A 20669-nucleotide genomic window follows, 5' to 3' on the forward strand; every position below is an offset into this window, starting at 1 on the left:
AAGTACAATTGACAACTGTGATTTTGCTTGATAATAGATTTATTTGACAATAGAAAATGTATCATATTGTAACTAAAAACATATCTTAAATGAATATAGGAGTAGGAATGTGAGATTGATGTGCCGATCCCTGAAAATGAAACAAAAAAATAAACACTTAAATGGAAGTACAGTATACTACTGATATGAATACATTTCAGGTGTTCAGTTGAAGAAATGTTTCCTTCCCATAATAAAATCTGGAAATGGCCCTAATGTTACCCTACCTCAATTTCCTTTGACCCCACATGCAATTCTATGGCTCAAACAGGAAAGAGAAGTTGGGACGACCCTGTAAAATGTTTTTTTTCAGGATGACATTATCACAAGTACAACATATGTTTCATATCACATATTAAAATCTATATATACAATGTATACATACTATAATATATTATATATTATATTAGTATTGTTATAGTCATAGTATAAGAAGTAGAGGTCATACCTCATCTACGCCAGGGTCAACTGTGTCTCCACGGTGATCTGGTGGAGGGTTGGCAGCCTCTGTCTGGAATCCTTTAGGCCATGTCTATCAACAACACAAAAATACAGTTAGATATCATACAGATCAGTTTACATCAGCAGGCCGCACATAGAGGACACATTAATGTTATCCATATATGATTCAGACACAGTAGTAAGAGCTTACTTACCTTTCCTGGTGCCTGAGGTTGGGCAGCCTGCTGCAATTTTGAAAGGGTAAATAATAATTATTAAGATACTCTGTCTGGCCTGTTGAATTTTCGAATTATAAAATTATTGTTAGTTTAACATTAAACTAAAATCGTGAAATTATGACATACTATCGGTTCATTGTCTCTAATTTCCTTTCTGTTGAGAATATTTCACTGCACTTTAAACTGCCGCATTCAACTTTTTTATTCTCCTGGAGCCGCGATGCTTATGCATAGGTTTCATTGAAATGAATAGGAGCGTCTCACACTCTGCAAAAGTCACTCGTCTAGTGTAACTGGCCTGCCTGTATGGGTGGAAGGGAGAGAACACCCATGTAATGACCACTCCTCACCTGTAGTGGGAGCTGTGGTTTCTGAGGAGTCTTCTCCAAGTTCAGCTGGTTCTGCCCGTTGTTCTGGTTAGGCTGGGGGTAGTTGGGGTAAGACATGTAGTAGGGGTAGCCCTAGGGAAGATACACTTGTGAAAGTTAAGAGTCTTAAAGGATCAAAAAGTGTGATGATATGTTTTGCATCATGTTATGCAAAACACATCAGGATCACACATTTAGCTTTTTAGTGCTCTATCTTGAAAACTTTACTGTTGACATGCCCAATTTGTGGGGACCATATCAACAGTGACCTAATTAAGAAAATGCAACACAAAAATGGGGTGTAAAGTGGGGTGTAAAGTGATCAGATTTAGTCTGAATAAAGAGTGTATATCATCTCTTACAGTGAATACAAGATGCACCTTGAGGAACAAATCACATTGAAAGAGGGAAACTCCACTGTACCTGCATTCTTGGTTGCTGGGGAAATGAAAATGATGGGTAGTATTGAGGAAACTGGGGAACCCCCTTCAGGATAATAGAAAATAAATACAACTTCAACAAATACTGGAAAGACTTTGCCAATTAGTAGTGGATTACCTGACACATGGTATTTCATTCAATTACATTGAATTTGTATAAAAACATAGACAAACTGACTTCAGGAAAAAAATATGTGTATTCATTAGTAGAGGCTGGGAAGGCTTTTGTCATTGGTATCCATAAAAAACATTGGTATTTCAATGAATTTGTGTGAAAACGTACGTAGACCAACTGACTGATCTGAAATGGTACAGTAGCCTACCTGTGCAGGGTTGTGTGGTTGCTGGGGGTTATTTGGGTTATTGGGGTTGTTGGGGTCCTGGGGGGCCCCAGGCTGCTCCTGTTGGGCATTGGCGTACAGAATGGGGGGCAGCTGGTTCCCCTGTGTAGGGAACATCATCTGGGGGCCGAAAGGGCCTCCCACCTGAGGGTTAAAGTTCACCATCTGGGGGAGACCAAATTCAGGCTGCTGCTGGATCACGTACTGGGGCATGAATGGAGACCCCTGAACAAACAAGGTTGGGTAAAAGATCTGTCGCTGACCTAAGATCATTTCAAAGCTTTGCTGACCGAAGTTGTGATGAGCAATTGAATGAACAATTCGGTTGATGTGCCAAAGTGGAAAATATATGTAGTTAAAGGTAAAATGGGAATGGAAGCTGCTCCTGAAATACATTACTGGAGACCATTTTTAACTATTATGCTGTCTGCAAATGTGGCTAATGATATCAATCTTCTTTACTACAGTATGTCTATAGCATTATCATGGCTAATGATTTCTATCTCGATTGAGTTAGATTGGATTGGTTCAGTACCTGCATTTGTGTTTGCCCAAAGCCTACACCTGTCAGGGTCAGTCCATTCAACCGCAGGATCTGTGACGGATGGGTGAGCAGTCAGAAAAGGTTTCCAACAAACGTTACTCCACATTGCATTGTATTTTACTACGCATCAATTTGAAAGGAAAATTCACGAACAACAAATGCAATGTCAAGAGTTGCAGACAAAAACATACGGGACAATTCAATGTACCTCATTGCTGTTACTTGCGAGGATTCCAATTTGCTGTTGGTATATCTTTAAAAAAGCCACAAAAACAGTTTATGATTCATTTTGAAGTGTAGCGCTATAAATGAAGGAATATTCAAGTAACGTGTGAAACTCACAGGAAGTGAAAGGCTAGCACCAACAAGGCAGACCAAAACAGTTATAGTCTGCAGCTTCATGATATCCTACAATGAAGACAGAACAAATGTAGTTTATATCTGACATCTCAATACCATCTTGTTACCATACTGAGCATGTTGTATGTGATACATACTTATTTTTAACAATTTTTGATTATACAAAAGCAAGTGATAGCCCATGACAGTATTACCTTATCAGAGAATGTCATCTTCAGCCTATCTTCCTTTTTTCCTGTGTGTTCTTTATATCTCTGTCCAGCCTACTGTGTCTCTCCTACTTTTAAACTATCTCTATCTTCCCATTTGAGCTGTCATGTCCCAGACACACGCAGACTATGGTCAATATGACGCGCAGGCTCTTTGAGATGACATCACTCTCAGACTCAGACAGTTACGGTGCAGATATATGCAGCTGTATCATTACGGACTGACCATAAGTCAAAATGAATCTCATGGCTGGACATTATCTATCGTGTCATACACCAATTCTAATGTTATTGTCTAATATGCTGACTCTACAGTATATGACACAAACTTGGTGGATGAAAGGTGGATAACAGTCAACCCCTGTCCCATTATTTCAAAGGGTATTCTGCCCCTACAGTATGTTCACAATATATAGAACATCTCCTATTATAAATCACTTTCCCTATATTGGCCAAAAGAACCTAGAACTCAATGCCCGTGATGACCATGAGTCTGCGTTATTTGTAAACCTTTCATAGAGACCTGTGATTATAATATGCGTCACTACAAGAGAGTTTGCTGCAGGTGGTTAAGAGTTTTCAGACAGATGATTAGTCTATGGACTGGTGTGCTGTTGGCATGTGTAAATGTAAGTCTTTTGATTGACATTATCAGTGTTGATTATGTCCTATAAATAAGGTATTATAGGCAGGTAGCTGTAAGTTTGCTGGTTCAAATCCCAGTGGTTACTGAACTGGTAGCAGGAGGGCTGCTGGTTTAGATCCTAACCGCCATCATTTGGTTAGGATAAAACCATTTGTAAAAAATGTAAGAAACATTTGCATACTCTTACGATATTATATTACATAATTATATTCCGAACGAGATTGAGGAAGAGTGAGAAGTCCAATCTACAGTAGATACCTTTCCCCTGTTCTTCATCGGGCCAGGTTCCACGAGGGGGCAAAAGGTGGCCCTCAGTTGAAACTTGTGCCCCCTCAGTTTTAGTCCTATCTCCCTATATAAAAATAGCAAAAAGTTTAAATGATTGAGAGACAGGTTGGTGCAAAATCTGTATCTCCGTTGTGCTGTGTCAGCAGAATGGACAAAGAGCACAGGATGTGTGTAGGGGGGCTAGGGAAAGCCCCTGGGGTGGTTAGGTATGACTCCTTTGGGTGTCCATAAAAAGTGGGGGGGGAAAACACTTCTCATCTGTGGTAGGCTAATTGAATAATGTGGTACACCTCTACCTGTAATATTTGATTTTGATTTATAAGGGTGGGGTCAAGTTTACCGTTGAAGCTGCTTCACTCAACTCTGCCTCACGCCCCACCACTACATAGTTTAGTTAGCTTCTTAGCTAGCTGTAAAAAGCATTATTGTTATTAGCCTTAGCCTATTTAGCTTGCTCGAACCAGCTAATCTGCCACTGCCACGATGGATATCAGAAATCGGCTTTGCCAAAGTACCTAAACAAAGATAAAAGGAGTGTGATGAGCAGCAGCTGCAGCATCAAACCACTGAGGTCACCACCAAGCCCAGCAGCGATGATGCTGCCGAGCTCCAGCTAGCTTCGCGTGAAGAGCCTACCCACCCTTCCACAAATGCCAGGATATTGACTCCACAGTCCCCTCCACCTCCGACTGTTCCTGGTGATCTTGGAACAGATGAGCCAGCCCAGGTTAATCTAGAATACTACCCTAGCCGCAGGTGTTCTGTCCAGAAACATTCATTTAATAGCATCTGGTTCATAGGAATAGTGTCTGGAGTACTGGGTTAATGCAGAATTCAATATAATTCCAATGCAAGAACCCAAATGATGCTCCTGGGTATAGTTACATATCGGTATGTTTCATAATAAAAAAATACATACATTCTATTATGGTTTTCTTGGTAGCCTATTGGTTTTTGTGCTTGTAAATGGAACTGTGCGTATTGGAAACTTGTTTATGGTATGCTGGCATTGCTTAATCGATTACATGGGTTGAATTTAATCCACAGAAGTGTATTGTGCCATATCACAAAGTGTTGCTGTACTCAGGAGCGGCATGATTTCCCATGTCTGAATCAGGCCTATAGGCCATTTTGTTTGGCAAGACAGCTCTGCGTGGCTGCTTCTCACTGTAGTAGGTTGTAGTCTATATTTTGGTTATTTGGATCTCCATTCGCCTTTTGTTTACTGCGTTTGTTTACTGTTAATGTAACTAGCCGAAATATATGTCATGGCCTTTATCCATCCGATATTTTGTTTTCTAGGCCTACGTGGTACCACTGTTTTGTTCTATTCGCATTAATTTGTTTGCATTCGCAGCTGTGTTGGTTTTCTAAGCCAAACTGCTATTAACTATTTTTGTTTGCGTGCATGAATAACTAGGCTAGTTCTTTCAGCATTTAGTTTGCATTATTTTGGTAAGACAGATATGTGCATTCACATAGGTTGTTTGTAATAGGTGAATTACCCTATCTATCTTGTAGCTTATATTCATTATCAAAATGTCATTGCTTTAGTGAGTAGGGTGCAGTCCATTGTACTGATACAGTGCAGCGGAGATAGGCTACAGATTTCTCGCCAACCTGTCACTTCAAAAGCACTCAATCAATGGTCTCGGAGTCTTTGCATTTGAACTTTATGTTTATTGTGGTATTGCGTGATATATAAGCAGAATTATAAGCAGAATTGAATATAATTCCAATGCAAGAATCCCCCAAAATGTTGCTTCCGAACCGATTTCAACTGCCCCCTTAGTCACTTGTTCATGGCGTTGGGTCTGTTCATCCTTTAGCCCTGCAGTCACTTGAAGCCTGTCTATGTGCTTCTTCACCAACAGTGTCTTTACTTTCTCAGGTCCTCACAAATTGTTAAAGGGATGGTTTCCTGGACAGAAATTCAACCTTGTCCTGGACTGAAATGCATGCTCAATGGAGATTCTCCATTGAAAGTGCTTCTTATGGACTAAACTAGCCCGGTAAACTGGGCTAATAATATTTTAGATACTCAAATGAATTTAATTCTGCCCCTAGATGGCGAAATCGGGGCAATATGCCATACATTTACATGACAAACATAGAAGGGACAAAAATCAACCCCCATTTCAAACCAAACAAACAACTTTTATGAAGGCTAATAGTCATGTTTATTGAAATTTCAAGAAGAAACACACAAGAAATGTCAAATAAGATCTGCATGTATACAATGTTAGAAGACATTATACGTTTACATTTTAGTAATTTAGCAAACGCTCTTATCCACAGCAATTAACAGGAGCAATTAGGGTTAAATGCCTTGCTCAAGGGCACATCAACCAATGTTTCACCTAGTTGGCTCAGGGATTCAAACCAGCAACCTTTCGGTTAATGGCCCAAAGCTCTTAACCGCTAGCGTATCTGATATGATTAACTTAAAGTGCTGTGGACGACTTGGTGAAATTCCCCTGTGTCCATGTTCTACAGCAGACACCTGTAAATAAATGACCCAAGATACATTTTGCTTATTCTTTTTTTCAATAATGGTATATTGTACAGTACCACAAATAGCATTTGTATTTTGATGTATACCTTGTTCCTCACAAATCTGTCGACTCTAAACTTGAATATTGTCTTAACAAGTAGTTGGGAACGGAGTTGTGGTTGTCTCAGTTGAAATCTGAATGAGAAAGGGAAAGGAAAGGGAAAGGGGATACCTAGTCAGTTGTCCAACTGAATTTATTCAACTGGAATGTATCAGATTAAATGTGCATTATTCCGTACCTGAATGTCCAAATCAGGTTTCATGGTGCGTGCCCTCCTCATCAGAAAGCGCTAAAAGGTGAAAATTGTATGAACATATGCACATTAACTAGATTCCTTTCCTTACACAGAGTCAATTACAGATTGAAATACACTATTGACCATGAGGCACATGTACTGTACAGTCAGTGACCATTACTGTACCTTGAATCTTCTCACGGGCTCTGCTTGTGGAGGACCCTGCTGTGGCTGCTGCTGTTGCATCATGGGAATCCCACCTGCACCTTGGACTCCCTAACCAGAAGGAAGAGTTATTATTATACATTTATTATAAATTGTAAATGATGGAGTGGTCTAAATATATTCATGATTTGTGCGTGCCTATATTTTCCTGGTATGTAATACACTCTCGCCCTCTGGTGATCATGCCCCGTTCACGTCATGTTGGAAACTCGGGACCTCAAGTTAAGATTAACATAAGTTATCTGCTTAGAGATTCATATGGGTTCATTCTGATACCTCCCCAGTAGGAAACTCGCATTCCGACTCTTCCGCCTAGGTTAGCAAGTTGGAAATGTCAGCGTTTCCGAGTTTCCAACATTAAGTGAACTCAGAATATGTTTAAGTACATAGAGTTGTCTATACCATGACTTGCTGTTGTGGAGGATTCATTCCTGCCATTTGAGGGACGCCCATGTAGTAAGGCAGCTGTTCATGGGAGAACTAACATTTTAATTACTGCAAAGCATTTCCAAATTGTTTCTTCTCTTATAATACTATAATAACACCAAAATAAAAAGCAGAATGTGCAATATAAACGTCCTGTTTTTCAAAGTTGTACCCCAGGACAAAAATGTGTACAATGTATTTCCCATTTTTAGAACTAATAAAATATTCAAATAACAGAAAAGGACATACGTAGCAGAATAAGAAGTGTGAAAGTGTATTTATTTCGAGTCATACCCCATTAGCTGGTGGGGCAGGATACTGGTACTGTCCAGGGAAGTTAGGGAACAGTTGAGGCTGCTGCATCCCGACATTGGGGAAACCATAGGGACCATTGGGAACAGCTTGGGGTTGCATGACATACGTGGGGACACCTGGAACCATCTGTATGAGTGAGGAGAGAAAGTCGTGCCAAATTATTCAGCACCTCCCACATCATCTCTCCCTAATACACAATTGACTATTGCATAAATGGTTATGTGAAATTATTTATGAAAAGGTGTATAAGTAGTATAAAAACAGTGTATTGTTTGTTTATCCACCTGTCGTGAACAGTTACTGTATAATACATTTCTTGAAATAGAATGAAACTGCAAACAGGGATATTGATGACTGACCTGGGCAAACTGAGGCTGCCCAATCAACCCAGTGCCACCAGTGAGGACGCCAGGGTTCAGGCCCCCCACCACCAGTCCAGGGTTAACCCCAGACACAATTCCACCATTTAGACCTGCCAGCAGTCTCAGCTTCTGAGAAACGACAAAGATAGATATGATATGACCTTGAATCCTATCAACAGCTTCTCCTGAAGTGTCCACTCATTCAATACTTCCCACAAACCTAAAAGCATTGGATTGGTGAAGGATAAATATGTTTTTAGGGTCCAGTATCCTACCTTGCCAGCATTGACCTAAAGAGATCATTGAGAGAAAAATGGAAAATTGTCATTATTGTCATTTTGAAACATTTGATTTTGTACATTGTTGTGTGATGATCCCGTGATATACTCACATTGAAGATGGTGGCCATGAAGGCTACTAAAAGAAGAAGCTTCATTTTGCAATCTGGAATATTGACAGACAGACCACAAACGTGATTAGTGTTGCTAAGCTACTGGGGCTACTGTACTAGATACATTATCTAGATTATTTGCTGCTAACCAAATTATTAAATCATATATAATGTTTGAAAATGAAGGCAAAAATTACAGACCTCAAAGTGGTGAAAGTTGTTTTGCTTCAGGTGCTGTCCTCCAAAGCAGTATTCTCAGTTGCCCTCTGACATTTGAACATAGCCTTTTATTGATGTTAGATCTTCTATGGCAACCAATTAGAACAGAGCCCAGAAATAAGAAATCTTCATGTTGGTCACCTAATGCCCATAATAACAGGAGTTACCCAATCAAAATAAAGCCAAAGGCATTGTGTGGTTTTAATCTTCAATGACTCCAATACCTGGTCCCCAAAATAAGACCATTGACCATTGTTCCAAATATTACTAAGTGACCACTAGTGACCGCAGTAGGACCATGAAAGGTCGCAAACAGATTAAGCAACCAGGTTGTAATCATGGAGGCCCGTGAGCTAAGTAAAGAATTAAATCCATATGGGTAAAGAATCTAAGAACGTAAATCAACATAATATGATTGTAGATTGCTTCTGAATGCATGTAACTATATATACTATCACAGTTGTTGTGGTTTTAACAAATGTACTCCTTAAGCAGGGTAAATACATACTTATTGCTTCCTAAAGAGATTGTGAACAGACTTGTGCCACTGCTAAACCTTAAACTGCCTATTTTCTTTCACATGCTGTAACAGCCCTACAAGAACGCACATGTTCACAGGACCCATGCTTAGCTATGCCACTTCTCCATTGTGGTTGGATGGGAATGGTGTCATGCAGCTCTTAGGTTGTCTGGGATTGGTGTACCCGACTACAGTATTACAGGTAAATACCACCTAGGTGAGTCTGCGGCTGTATTGTGATAATAGTATGTCATGTCGTTTGTGAAGTCTGAGACCAAATGTCCCCGCTTGTTTTTTTAATGATATGTTACGACTAATGACTGATCCTTTTGGTTATACACACACGCTGATAAACAGTTAGACTATTGTCCAAAAATGTAAGGAAATATTGTATAATAAGTTTGTCTGTGTCAAATATTTCCTACACTATGGTTCAATCCATAGTCAACGTGGCCATTGTGGCTTGTGTTTGTCTTGAACATCTTACTGAAAATGGGAAACATCTTAGTGACATATTTGTGGGTTCATGAATGAATGGTCAGGGAAAGTTCACAATGCAGCGTGTGAACTTCACTGTCGTAGGAAAGCATGTGCAGCTTGTTCATTCCATAGAGTAATAGTCTGTAGAATCAGTGATGTTTTTTAAAAACATTTTGCCCAAGGAGAGTTTTTATAGATATGCACTATTTCAGTGCCACAAAACTGTTTGAATCAGAGCACTCAAAACATACTTGTGTGGAAATGCTTAGGAAGCAAGAGGTTCAAATTGACTGGTCACTTGTGCTGGATAGTGTAAGGGTAGACAGTGCCTGGGAAGCCTTTGAATATAGATTCCTTGATGTGGTGAATGTGATGGCTCCCCCTAGACAGAAAAGAGTAAAGCAGAGATCGAGCCCTTGGTTTAATCATACGATTCTGGAATCTATTCAAGCAAGGTATAAGGCCTTTAAGAAATGTAAGAACTCTCAAGAGAAATGTGATTTTCTCCTATATAAGCATCTCATACTTTTGTTCACATTTTGTCAGAGAGAGAAAATGCTACATTTGTAAAGCTAATTTCCTGCATTTCTACACATTTGGCTATCATATGCTATCTGGGGTGCCCGACCTCCAGGAAGGCCCCCTGGAGGGTAATCTGGCTCTGTGAATTGAACAGACAAATAACCATACTATGTTCATCTTGAAAAGCATAATAACAAGTATGGTAAATAAGTATGAAATCAAAAACCAGCTAGTTTAATTGAAAGAGAGAGGTGTGATGCAGGGCATAGGCATGGGTGGGCCTGGCTCCCCAGTGGATGGGCCTGGGTCGACCCAGTCGATGTATAATGTATAATGTATAATGTATGCTCTACTTGTCAGTGTTCCAAACGAGACATTATTTGTCTTTTTACCTAAGCACAGTACTTGACTTCGGCAGGAGCTCACCGGAACTGAGTATCGCCACCTCAAATTTTCTTCCACTTGAGTTCCTGCACTTCCTATAGAATATTATCTAAAAAGTATTCGGAATTTAATTTAATTGTTAATATAATTTTGCCCTGTGCTTCTCCGCCCATGCACTATAGTTAGGCCCCTATATAGGCTATTGGTAATTGAATTGATCTCACAAAATACATTGTAGGCGCACTGGATTTCCCGAGCCCAGCAGAGAATTGCACTCGGCTTGCATTTTATAAAGTGATCTCGACTAAGAAAAGGTTGGTGACCACTATTTTAGTCTATGTAGGCTATGACCTATTATTATGTGTATTAGCATACTGTTAGGCTACAATTTAAGTGTCTTTTGATGGTGTTAAATATGCAGCATGCAACCTAATTCAAACCTGATCTACTTTGATTGGCCTCCGTGCCAGTGATTAACATTTACATTAGAAAAGCCTGGCCTCGTTGGACCCCCTTCGGGCCAATGACGTGTCTTTTGAAAGTCAACAGTCTAATAAATTTAATTTATGCTATCGGAATCGTTTGGTTATATTTATGAAGGTCATACGTAACATTAGAATACAAAATAAAATAGATTTCAAAGAAAACAATAGCATTTTCATTAGTTTATGTAATTGGAAGGCTATATGTCAACAGAAATACCACTAAAACACCAGAATTCAAGTGTTAAAATCCATTAAATAAACACCATCACAAAGATAATTTATTATTAATTTGTTAAGGGCAGGTCTTAAAGGAATTTATTTATTTATTTAAAAAATGCATTTCAAAGAACAGAATGGCATATTTTGAGTTGAAAAATGTAAAAATATGTATATATATATTTTACCAAGCAAGTCAGTTAAGAACAAATTCTTATTTTCAATGACGGTCTAGGAACAGTGGGTTAACTGCCTTGTTCAGGGGCAGAAYGACAGATTTTTACCTTGTCAGCTCAGATATTCGATCTTGCAACCTTTCGGTTACTAGTCCAAAGCTCTAACCACTAGTCTACCTACCGCCCCAAATAATGTGCTTTATGTCCTCATAAAACTGCTTATAACACAAATTCTGCTTGTAATATTAAGATACTAACAATGATAGTGTGTTAGATAGACTTATTTAGGAAAAGTCAAGGACTTAAAAAATGGCAGAGTAGTTAAAAAAGTGAATTTGCTTTGAGTCAATATGACGCTCTCGGCTCTCCTAGTGTTGAATGGTTACATTTGTGGCCTCCTAGCCTGGCCTACTGTCTCCTGGTCGCTGAGGCTAGCCTAGCCTAGCATACTATCTCCTGGTCACTGAGCATAGCCTAACCTATCCTAGCCTACTATCTCCTGGTCGCTGAGCCTAGTCTAGCCTAGCTTAGCCTTATATCTCCTGGTCGCTGAGCCTAGCCTAGCCTAGTCTAGCTTAGCCTACTATCTCCTGGTCGCTAAGCCAGTGAGAGGTTGCCAAGCCTATTGTGATTATTACTGTTGTGTCAGGGCATTATGTTCTAGTCTCATAGACTATTAATTGTAAGCCTGTGGTTTGTTATGTGTGGGTCTATGTGAGTCGTATGTTAAATGCAACCGTCATGGATTTACGTAAGCCTACAAGACTATTTGGTCTGTAATGCAAAATCACATGTTGGATGGTTTATTTTGTGTGCTTTTATGATAATTGAACCAACATTTTTGCTGGCCCTGCAATCAACAGATGTCTGCCTACGCCACTGGTGTGATGACATGATATTTCAATAATGACACTCTTGATGTGATATACATGTTCCAAAAAAGGGATAAATACTTGTATCAGAATTTTTATAAACTCACATACAGTTCTTGGTTGCAAGGGTCCACCTGACATTTTAATACCCTTCTCGATATAACTGAGTCATTGTCTGATCTATACAATACATTTCTATCTATCTGAATGTTCTGTAAAGTTTTTACCCTCATCAACCAGACGTTTATATTGCCTGGCTTGTGCTGTATGGGCTGTTGTGTTGTGTTGGCATTTAGTGAGAATTTATGGGGCTTAAACAACAGTGGTGTTTCATTCAGCTATCTATGAGTCTTGGGGAATTTCCTATCCAACACCAAATTAACAATACCTATGTAGATCGCTCCCATATTCCCAAGAAAGCAGTTGTTGTTTCTGGTCAATGGTCAATTATGTGTGTAATTATCAATCACAATAGTTTAATAGAGAATGAATGGCAATTAGATTGCAGGACATGGAGAGATAACACTTGCAGAGATTGCCATCCATTTAATAATTTATTCAAAGACATCAGCTGTGATAACATAATTTCCAGTACATCGGGAACGCCGTTACTAAACATGGAAATGGACACACAGTCGAGATACAGTCAGACCAATGCCTGTTAATCTAGTTTTAGCTTTGGTCAAAGGAGACTGGAATTCCACTTTTCTTTCATAACGTTTATTCAGAGATAGATTTTGAAGCAAGAGGGGGAGACAAACAAGAGGGCAACACCACAAGTTGTAGTGGCGCATGAGATTCTGGTATTACAGTTTATATAGTTCATTTTCGGTTGCAAAATTCTGGTCACTTTCACACTTTCCAGAAGTCCCAGTTACCAGAAATGTGCAACCCTAGTTAGAATGCTGTCCAGGTTTCAGAGGCTCAGCCTCACTTCAGCATTCACTGGTGTCAGAGCCAGAGGATTCTTCCACCTCCCCAGCAATCACCTTGGTCTGATGGGCAAAATGGAAACATGATAGAAGCATTATTAGCTACTTTAAACATTTGTTATTGTTATCACAAGTGTTATATTAACAAAACATGTATTGTTACAACCTGAGTTTATTAGTGACGTATAGGATTTAAATGCATGTTTCAAGAGAATGCATGTTTCATGAAGTACACATTGGGCAAGTAAGCCTTGTCTGAGCCGGAATGGCCCATAGGGGCAAGAGACTACACTATGTCCTGATTCTGTAGCATGAGGCAATTTGATTTATAAGACTCTAGTCTTTTGCATGTACAAACGCTATTTGTTGCAAGGCCTTACCCCCAATACATTTACTTATTGCTGAGTGCCAGGAAGAGAGGCATCAGGTCCAATTTTTTGAGTCGGTGGTCAAATCAAATCAAATTTTATTGGTTTCTGGTTAGCAAATGCTAGTGGGAGGGTAGCGAAATGCTTGTGCTTCTAGTTCCGACAGGGCAGTAATATCTAACAAGTAATCCAACATTCCCCAACAACTACCTAATACACACAAATCTAAAGGGGTGAATGAGAATATGTACATATAAGTATAAGGATGAGCGATGACCGAGCGGCATCAGCAAGGTTCAGTAGATGGTATAAAATACAGTATATACATGTGATATGAGTAATATAAGTGCAGTTGCCGTACCAGGCTGTGATACAGCCCGACAGGATGCTCTCGATTGTGCATCTGTAAAAGTTTGTCAGGGTTTTGGGTGACAAGCCAAATTTCTTCAGCCTCCTGAGGTTGAAGAGGCGCTTTCCACCTTCTCCACTGCTGTCACTTCGATGTGGATAGGGGGGTGCTCCCTCTACTGTTTCCTGAAGTCCACGATCATCTCCTTTGTTTTGTTGATGTTGAGTGAGAGGTTGTTTTCCTGACACCACACTCCGAGTGCCCTTACCTCCTCCCTGTAGGAGGTCTCGTCGTTGTTGGTGATCAGTCCCACTACTGTTGTGTCGTTTGCTAACTTGATGATTGAGTTGGAGGCGTGCATGGCCACGCAGTCGTGGGTGAACAGGGAGTACAGGAGAGGGCTGAGCACACACCCTTGTGGGGCCCCAAGTGTTGAGTGTCAGCAAAGTGGAGATGTTGTTTCCTACCTTCACCACCTGGTGGCGGCCCGTCGGAAAGTGCAGGACCCAGTTGCACAGGGCAGGGTTGAGACCCAGTGCCTCCAGTTTGATGATGAGCTTAGAGGTATTCTTTTTGTCCAGATGGGATTGGGCAGTGTGCAGTGTGATGGCGATTGCGTCATCTGTGGACCTGTTGACGCGGTATGCAAACTGAAGTGGGTCTAGGGTGGCCGGTAAGGTGGCGGTGATATGATCCTTGACTAGCCTCTCAAAGCACTTCATGATGGCAGAAATAAGTGCTACTGGGCGATATTAATTTAGTTCAGTTATCTTTGCCTTCTTGGGTACAGGAACAGTGGTAGCCATCTTGAAGCATGTGGGGACAACAGACTGGGAAAGGGAGCGATTGAATATGTCCGTAAGCACACCAGCCAGCAGGTCTGTGCATGCTCTGAGGACACGGCTAGGGATGCTGTCTGGGCCAGCAGCCTTTCGAGGGTTAACAAGTTTAAATGTTTTACTCACGTCAGCCACGGAGAAGGAGAGGGGGGTGGACACAGTCTTTTCTAGCGAGCCGCGACGGTGGCACTGTATTATCCTCAAAGCGGGCAAAGAATGTGTTTAGTTTGTCTGGAAGCGTGACGTCGGTGACCGTGACGTGGCTGTTTTTGTTTTTGTAGTCCATAATTTCCTGTAGACCCTGCCACATACGCCTCATGTCTGAGCCATTGAATTGTGACTCCACCTTGTCCCTGTACCGGTTTTTCACTCGTTTGATTGCCTTGCGGAGGGAAAAACTACACTATTTAAATTCAGCCAAATTTCCAGACCTCTTTCCATGGTTAAATGCGGTGGATCGCACTTTCAGTTTTGCGCGAATGCCGCCATCCACAATTTCTGGTTAGGGTAGGTTTTAATAGTCACAGTGGGTACAACATCTCCAATGCACTTTTTAATAAACACACTCACTAAGTCAGCGTATAGGTCAATGTTGTTCTCTGAGGCTGACCGGAACATATTCCAGTCCGCGTGATCAATACTATCTTGAAGCGTGGCTTCCGAATGGTCAGACCAGCGTTGAATGGTTCTCGTCACTGGTACATCCTGTTTCCGTTTCTGCCTATAAGACGGAACGAGCAAGATGGCGTTGTGGTCGGATTTGCTGAAGGGAGGGCGGGGGAGGGCTTTGTATGTATCGCGGAAGTTAGAGTAGCAGTGATCGAGAGTATTAGCCCTGCAAGTCATACAATCAATATGCTGATAGAATTTAGGTAGCCTTGTTCTCAAATTTGATTTATCCCCAAGTACAATGAATGCAGATATATGATTTCCAGTTTACATAGAGTCCAGTGAAGTTCCTTGAGGGCCGTCTTGTTGTTTGCTTGAGGGGGAATGTACACAGCTGTGACTATAACTGACAAGAATTCTCTTGGTAGGTAAAATGGCCGGCATTTGATTGTAAGGAATTCTAGGTCGGGTGAGCAGAAGGACTTGAGTTCCTGTATGGTGTTATGATTACACCATGAGTCGTTAATCATAAATCATACACCCCCGCCCTTCCTCTTCCCAGAGAGGTGTTTATCTTTGTCGGCGCAATGCATGGAGAAGCCCGGTGGCTGAACCGATTCAGACAATATATCCCGAGAGAGCCATGTTTCCGTGACACAGAGAATGTTACAATCTCTGATGTCTCTCTGGAAGGCAACCCTTGCTCGAATTTCGTATACCTTGTTGTCAAGAGACTGGACATTGGCGAGTAGTATACTCGTGAGTGGTGAGAGATGTGCACGTCTACGGAGTCGGACCAGAAGGCCGCTCCATCTGCCCCTTCTGCGGCGCCGTTGTTTTGGGTCGACTACTTGGATCAGATCCATTGTCCTGGGCGGTGGTCCAAACAGAGGATCCGCTTCGGGAAAGTCGTTTTCCTGGTCGTAGTGTTGGTAAGTTGACGTTACTCTTATATCCAATATTTCTTGTATGTAATAAGACCCAGATTTCCTGGGGTAACAATGTAAGAAATAATACATAAAAAAAAAATACTGCATAGTTTCCTAAGAATGCGAAGCGAGGCGACCATCTCTGTTGATGCTATTTTATGTATGGTATGACTTGACCGGTGGTTGAACCCCCACCCTTCCAATCTCAGATTAGACATTCTAACCAAAGACAGTACAGTATAAAGATAGACAGATACTGCTTCTCCAATAGAAATCTCCAATCACACTTGTAGGCGATGTCATGGCGACATTGGCTAGCTAAACTCACGCTCAGAAACATGTAATCGGGTCTAACAGCCTTCTCGCGTTGAACTATGCATGTGCAGGCTGTCAAATCAAAGGCACTCCTTCGATATAAAGTTGTTTTTGACTAAAATGAAAATGTGTCTATTTGTCAATTCCGCAAGGTTGGAGTAATAACATGTTCAATTACAGTACTTAAGAAATTGGCTCGAATCTATGTTGTCATTTACATTTAGAGAATTTTTTTAATAAATTGACTTCTCTCTCATTGACTTCTCAAACCCCGGCCTGGTCTGCTTGGTCTGTTTCGCAAGCGTTCCCGGATGTCTCTCGATGTTGCGCCTCTGGGTTTAGAAACTGAGCCACTGAGTTGTCTCATGTTTCATGAGAATGTGATTAAAATGTGAATAATGGATAAAGGTTCATTTGAGAGCTGCCTTGATAATATGGAAATGAGTCATCTTTATTTGAGGGTAATTCTTTCAAATACATGATGAGGGTTATAAGGGCAATCACACTGTCAGAAATGAAGTGAAGAGGAGGAATAACTGAGAATATACCAGTGGAGCATCTGTTCTTGTTGATGTGGGCATTCCATGAAAAGGGACTGAATGCTGTGAAGGGGATTTAAAATGAGAGAGCAGGTGAAACTCTTACAAAGGTATATCAAGATGCATAATACGTTGCTTTATGACTGTGATGTAATCTGTGCAATCTACAGTTGCGAGCACTAAAATGTTTTTAAAATCTGGTGCCAAAGTACATGTTTTTGTGACAAACTACTACTATACTTATGCCAAACTATACTACTAGATACTAGAGTAGTTGTTCCTGCCAAAACCAGCACCTGGATCTAAGCGTGCTCCTGTGCACAGGGTTTTATATTAATTTATTGCTAGAATATTTTAGTGCCGTGTTGCACACGCTTGCATTGTGGCAATTGTTCTACTAATACCACAGAACAACCTAATCTCATTCACCGGATACTTCGGCCATCTGCGCTTTGCACAGTCAGCCTGGGGAACTTTTTAGTGCCCGCAACTTTATGACTAATGGGTAGAGGTGGCCCATTATGTTACCTTGACTCTGGCTTTTCTTGCCTTCCCTCCAGCCGCTGGCTGCTGAAGGTTGTTTCCTCCACCCACAGGAATAATCTGACAGGAGAGGACGAAAAAGCCAGAATCACCATCATGGGTCATTGACATCAAAGTGTGAGCACCGTTAAATGGGATGTATTTGATACATTGAGATATCTACAAAACATAAACATACAAGACATACTACTGATACAACAGTAATGAAATACCTGTATCAACATTGGAGCCTGGGGGCCTCCGATGCCATTTTCCTGTGGCAGAACTGCAAATAATGGTACAACCTGTAAAGATATGTTTAAACAGTCACACTGTAACACTGATTATTTCCAATGGATTCTCGTGATATCTCTAGGCTTCACATAAGTGTTAGAGAAGCAAAGTTGGACAAAGGAGACAAACCCTATTGGCTAGTTGAGGAAGCTGTCCTTGTTGTAGTGGCACTCCATTGGCTGCTCCCGCCTGCCCTACAGGAAGTGCCCCACCCTGCTGAAGTGCACCAATGGGAACCAGCTGGGGCATGGCGGCCTGACCAAGTGCACCCGGTTGTTGAATAAGTAATGATCCACCAACTGGTATCACCTGTTTTGCCAATAATAATAGTTTGGACCAGGAGAAACAGTTTACATTAGAAATATGACATGTTAGAGAGGTAGCCCATAGTACAGACGCGCTGGTTCAAAAGTTACTTTTTAAAATGTATGACTATATGACTCTCAAATCAAATCAAATCAAATATTCAAATCAAATCAAATTGTATTAGTTACATGTGCCAAATACAACAGGTGTAGACCTTACAGTGAAATGTTTACTTACGAGCCCCTAACCAACAATGCAGTTTCAAATATATAAGAATAAGAAATAAAAGTAACAAGTAATTAAAGAGCAGCGGTAAAATAACAATAGCGAGACTATATACGGGGGGGTACTGGTACAGAGTCAGTGTGCGGGGGCACTGGTTAGTTGAGGTAATATGTACATGAAGGTAGAGTTATTAAAGTGACTATGCATAGATGATAACAACAGAGAGTGGCAGCGGTGTAAAAGGGGGGGTAATGCAAAATGTAAATAGTCTGGGTAGCCATTTGTTAGGTGTTCAGGAGACTTATGGCTTGGGGGTAGAAGCTGTTTAGAAGCCTCTTGGACCTAGACTTGGCGCTCCAGTACCGCTTGCCGTGCGGTAGCAGAGAGAACAGTCTATGACTAGTTTGGCTGGAGTCTTTGACAATTTTTAGGGCCTTCCTCTGACACCGCCTGGTATAGATGTCCTGGATGGCAGGAAGGTTGGCCCCAGTGATGTACTGGGCCATTAGCACTACCCACTATCCGCCTTGCGTTCGGAGGTCGAGCAGTTGCCATACCAGGCAGTGATGCAACCAGTCAGGATGCTCTCGATGGTACAGCTGTATAACCTTTTGAGGATCTGAGGACCGATGCCAAATCTTTTCAGTCTCCTGAGGGGGAATAGGTTTTGTCATGCCCTCTTCATGACTGTCTTGGTGTGCTTGGACCATGCTAGTTTACTCTCTAGTAAGTTTGCTTCCTCTAACAAAAACCTATGTAATGAAATATAAAGGTGATGTTTCTGTGTTGCAGCGCAGGGACACTTTTGAACCACCCACACTGTATACGTACCTGTGCCAGAAAGGGTTGCCCATTTAAGACAAGCCCATTCATAACCCCTGGTTTAACAGTGTTACCGACCATGCCTCCATTCACAACTCCTCCATTGCCACCACCAGCCTGGGAAGAGTAATGCACATTTTCCTATTACTTTGCCCATAATGCCTTAACTTCTCTCACTGAGTCATACTGTCCACACTATTTCTTTATGCTGTATATGTATTGAGACATTGGTATGTATTATATTGTATGTATGTGTGTATAACATTATGGTAAAAGTGACTCTCTGCAATTGTAAAGAAGCTCAGAAAGTAAATGTATGTTAAGACGATTCTATCAACAATATTTTATTGTTAAGCTGTTTAAGAAACACACAATACCTCGCCACTACCTGAAGACTGTCCTCCAGCTTCCACCTACAAATGAAACCAGGAAAGCACAGTGGACGCTATTAGACCTGTGTTTCAAATTCTTGAAAAAATATTTAAAATACTTTGTGCCTGTTTGAGCTTGCCAAGTGAAATTAAATTAGAAAAGTCCCAAAACTGGAAACCCTGAATCTGAAAGTGCCAAATCTGGCACTACTACCAAACTCAAGGAAGCGCTCAAAGTATTTGAAAGGATTTCCAAGTATTTGAACCCAGGTCTGGACGCTGTAGTAGCTACAGTGTTGAATAAATATTTAAATTTGTCTTACCAGGAGAGCCATTGTCTGAAAGACGATCCACAGCATACAAAACATGTTGCTCTGCATTACCATACAAAAAAAAAAGTCATCTCATATAACCGATAGGAGCAATAACCCAGTGTCATGAAGGTTCAATAAATACAAAATATGTACATGAAATTGGATTAAATTGCATGAAGGCTGTTCCATGAAAATGGTTAAGTTGTCATCTGTCATACCTCTGTGAAGGACGACAGTTTGTCAGCTCACAAAGACACTTCTGAAGATGACACGTTGTTTCTAGTTTCATTCTTATAAAGAGCCACTTCCTCCATGTCCACTGGTAACAGTCCAATCAGAATACAGCTCTAAATGTTGATTTCAACATGCACAGTCATCCTCACCATCTTGACAGACCACACGATTGTGGCTTGCTGACCCAAAGAGGGCTTTAATCAAAATCACCTGCATTGCAAACCCAAACCATGAATCTGAACCATAGTATCATATTACGATTAAGTCCTTATTATAAGCCTTTGTTGGATGAGTCAACTGTTTGCCTGTGGTGGCTGTGTAAAATAGATGCCTGTCATTATTTTCATGCAAACTAGAAGAGACAAAACGTCACTACTGACGTGAAAGTGACATCACCACCCAC

General features: G+C 40.9%; 3 protein-coding genes across 3 annotated transcripts; all 3 read right to left on the bottom strand.

The window, feature by feature from the left end:
• Positions 1 to 21: 21 nt before the first annotated feature.
• LOC112068565 (uncharacterized) lies at positions 22 to 3035 on the bottom strand. Its single transcript, XM_024135722.2, has 11 exons — positions 2967 to 3035; positions 2755 to 2820; positions 2621 to 2665; positions 2404 to 2463; positions 1851 to 2093; positions 1511 to 1573; positions 1070 to 1180; positions 696 to 725; positions 488 to 571; positions 267 to 331; positions 22 to 130 (listed from the first exon to the last, which is right to left on the bottom strand). The coding sequence occupies exons 1-10, from the start codon at positions 2982 to 2984 to the stop codon at positions 296 to 298; spliced, it is 756 nt and encodes a 251-aa protein (XP_023991490.1). The 5' UTR covers positions 2985 to 3035; the 3' UTR covers positions 22 to 130; positions 267 to 295.
• Positions 3036 to 6095: 3060 nt separating this feature from the next.
• On the bottom strand, positions 6096 to 8319 carry LOC139023953 (uncharacterized). The gene is made up of 8 exons (XM_070438195.1): positions 8314 to 8319; positions 8031 to 8162; positions 7651 to 7797; positions 7333 to 7395; positions 6892 to 6981; positions 6709 to 6759; positions 6517 to 6604; positions 6096 to 6418 (listed from the first exon to the last, which is right to left on the bottom strand). Exons 1-7 carry the CDS (start codon positions 8317 to 8319, stop codon positions 6560 to 6562), a joined length of 534 nt encoding a protein of 177 aa, XP_070294296.1. The 3' UTR covers positions 6096 to 6418; positions 6517 to 6559.
• Positions 8320 to 12839: 4520 nt separating this feature from the next.
• LOC112068566 (uncharacterized) lies at positions 12840 to 20339 on the bottom strand. Its single transcript, XM_024135724.2, has 9 exons — positions 20251 to 20339; positions 20042 to 20092; positions 19725 to 19760; positions 19357 to 19464; positions 18124 to 18303; positions 17934 to 18005; positions 17707 to 17781; positions 17188 to 17241; positions 12840 to 13293 (listed from the first exon to the last, which is right to left on the bottom strand). Exons 2-9 carry the CDS (start codon positions 20084 to 20086, stop codon positions 13234 to 13236), a joined length of 630 nt encoding a protein of 209 aa, XP_023991492.1. The 5' UTR covers positions 20087 to 20092; positions 20251 to 20339; the 3' UTR covers positions 12840 to 13233.
• Between the last annotated feature and the right edge of the window lie 330 nt (positions 20340 to 20669).

Source organism: Salvelinus sp. IW2-2015, unplaced genomic scaffold (genome assembly GCF_002910315.2).
Source record: "Salvelinus sp. IW2-2015 unplaced genomic scaffold, ASM291031v2 Un_scaffold563, whole genome shotgun sequence".
NCBI lineage: Eukaryota > Metazoa > Chordata > Actinopteri > Salmoniformes > Salmonidae > Salvelinus > Salvelinus sp. IW2-2015.

Excerpts from the sequence above, each read along its gene's own strand:
- LOC112068565 (XM_024135722.2), bottom strand. Across the intron at positions 2,666-2,754 it reads GTGCTAGCCTTTCACTTCCT|ATATACCAACAGCAAATTGG; the intron begins GTGAGTTTCACA and ends GCTTTTTTAAAG. Across the intron at positions 2,094-2,403 it reads TTGGGCAAACACAAATGCAG|GGGTCTCCATTCATGCCCCA; the intron begins GTACTGAACCAA and ends TTGTTTGTTCAG.
- LOC139023953 (XM_070438195.1), bottom strand. Across the intron at positions 7,798-8,030 it reads GGCAGCCTCAGTTTGCCCAG|ATGGTTCCAGGTGTCCCCAC; the intron begins GTCAGTCATCAA and ends TCACTCATACAG. Across the intron at positions 6,760-6,891 it reads AGCCCGTGAGAAGATTCAAG|CGCTTTCTGATGAGGAGGGC; the intron begins GTACAGTAATGG and ends TTCACCTTTTAG.
- LOC112068566 (XM_024135724.2), bottom strand. The coding sequence starts at position 20,086 with ATGTTTTGTATGCTGTGGATCGTCTTTCAGACAATGGCTCTCCTG. Across the intron at positions 17,782-17,933 it reads AGGCTCCAATGTTGATACAG|ATTATTCCTGTGGGTGGAGG; the intron begins GTATTTCATTAC and ends CTCTCCTGTCAG. Across the intron at positions 13,294-17,187 it reads CAAGAACAGATGCTCCACTG|ACCAAGGTGATTGCTGGGGA; the intron begins GTATATTCTCAG and ends TTTGCCCATCAG.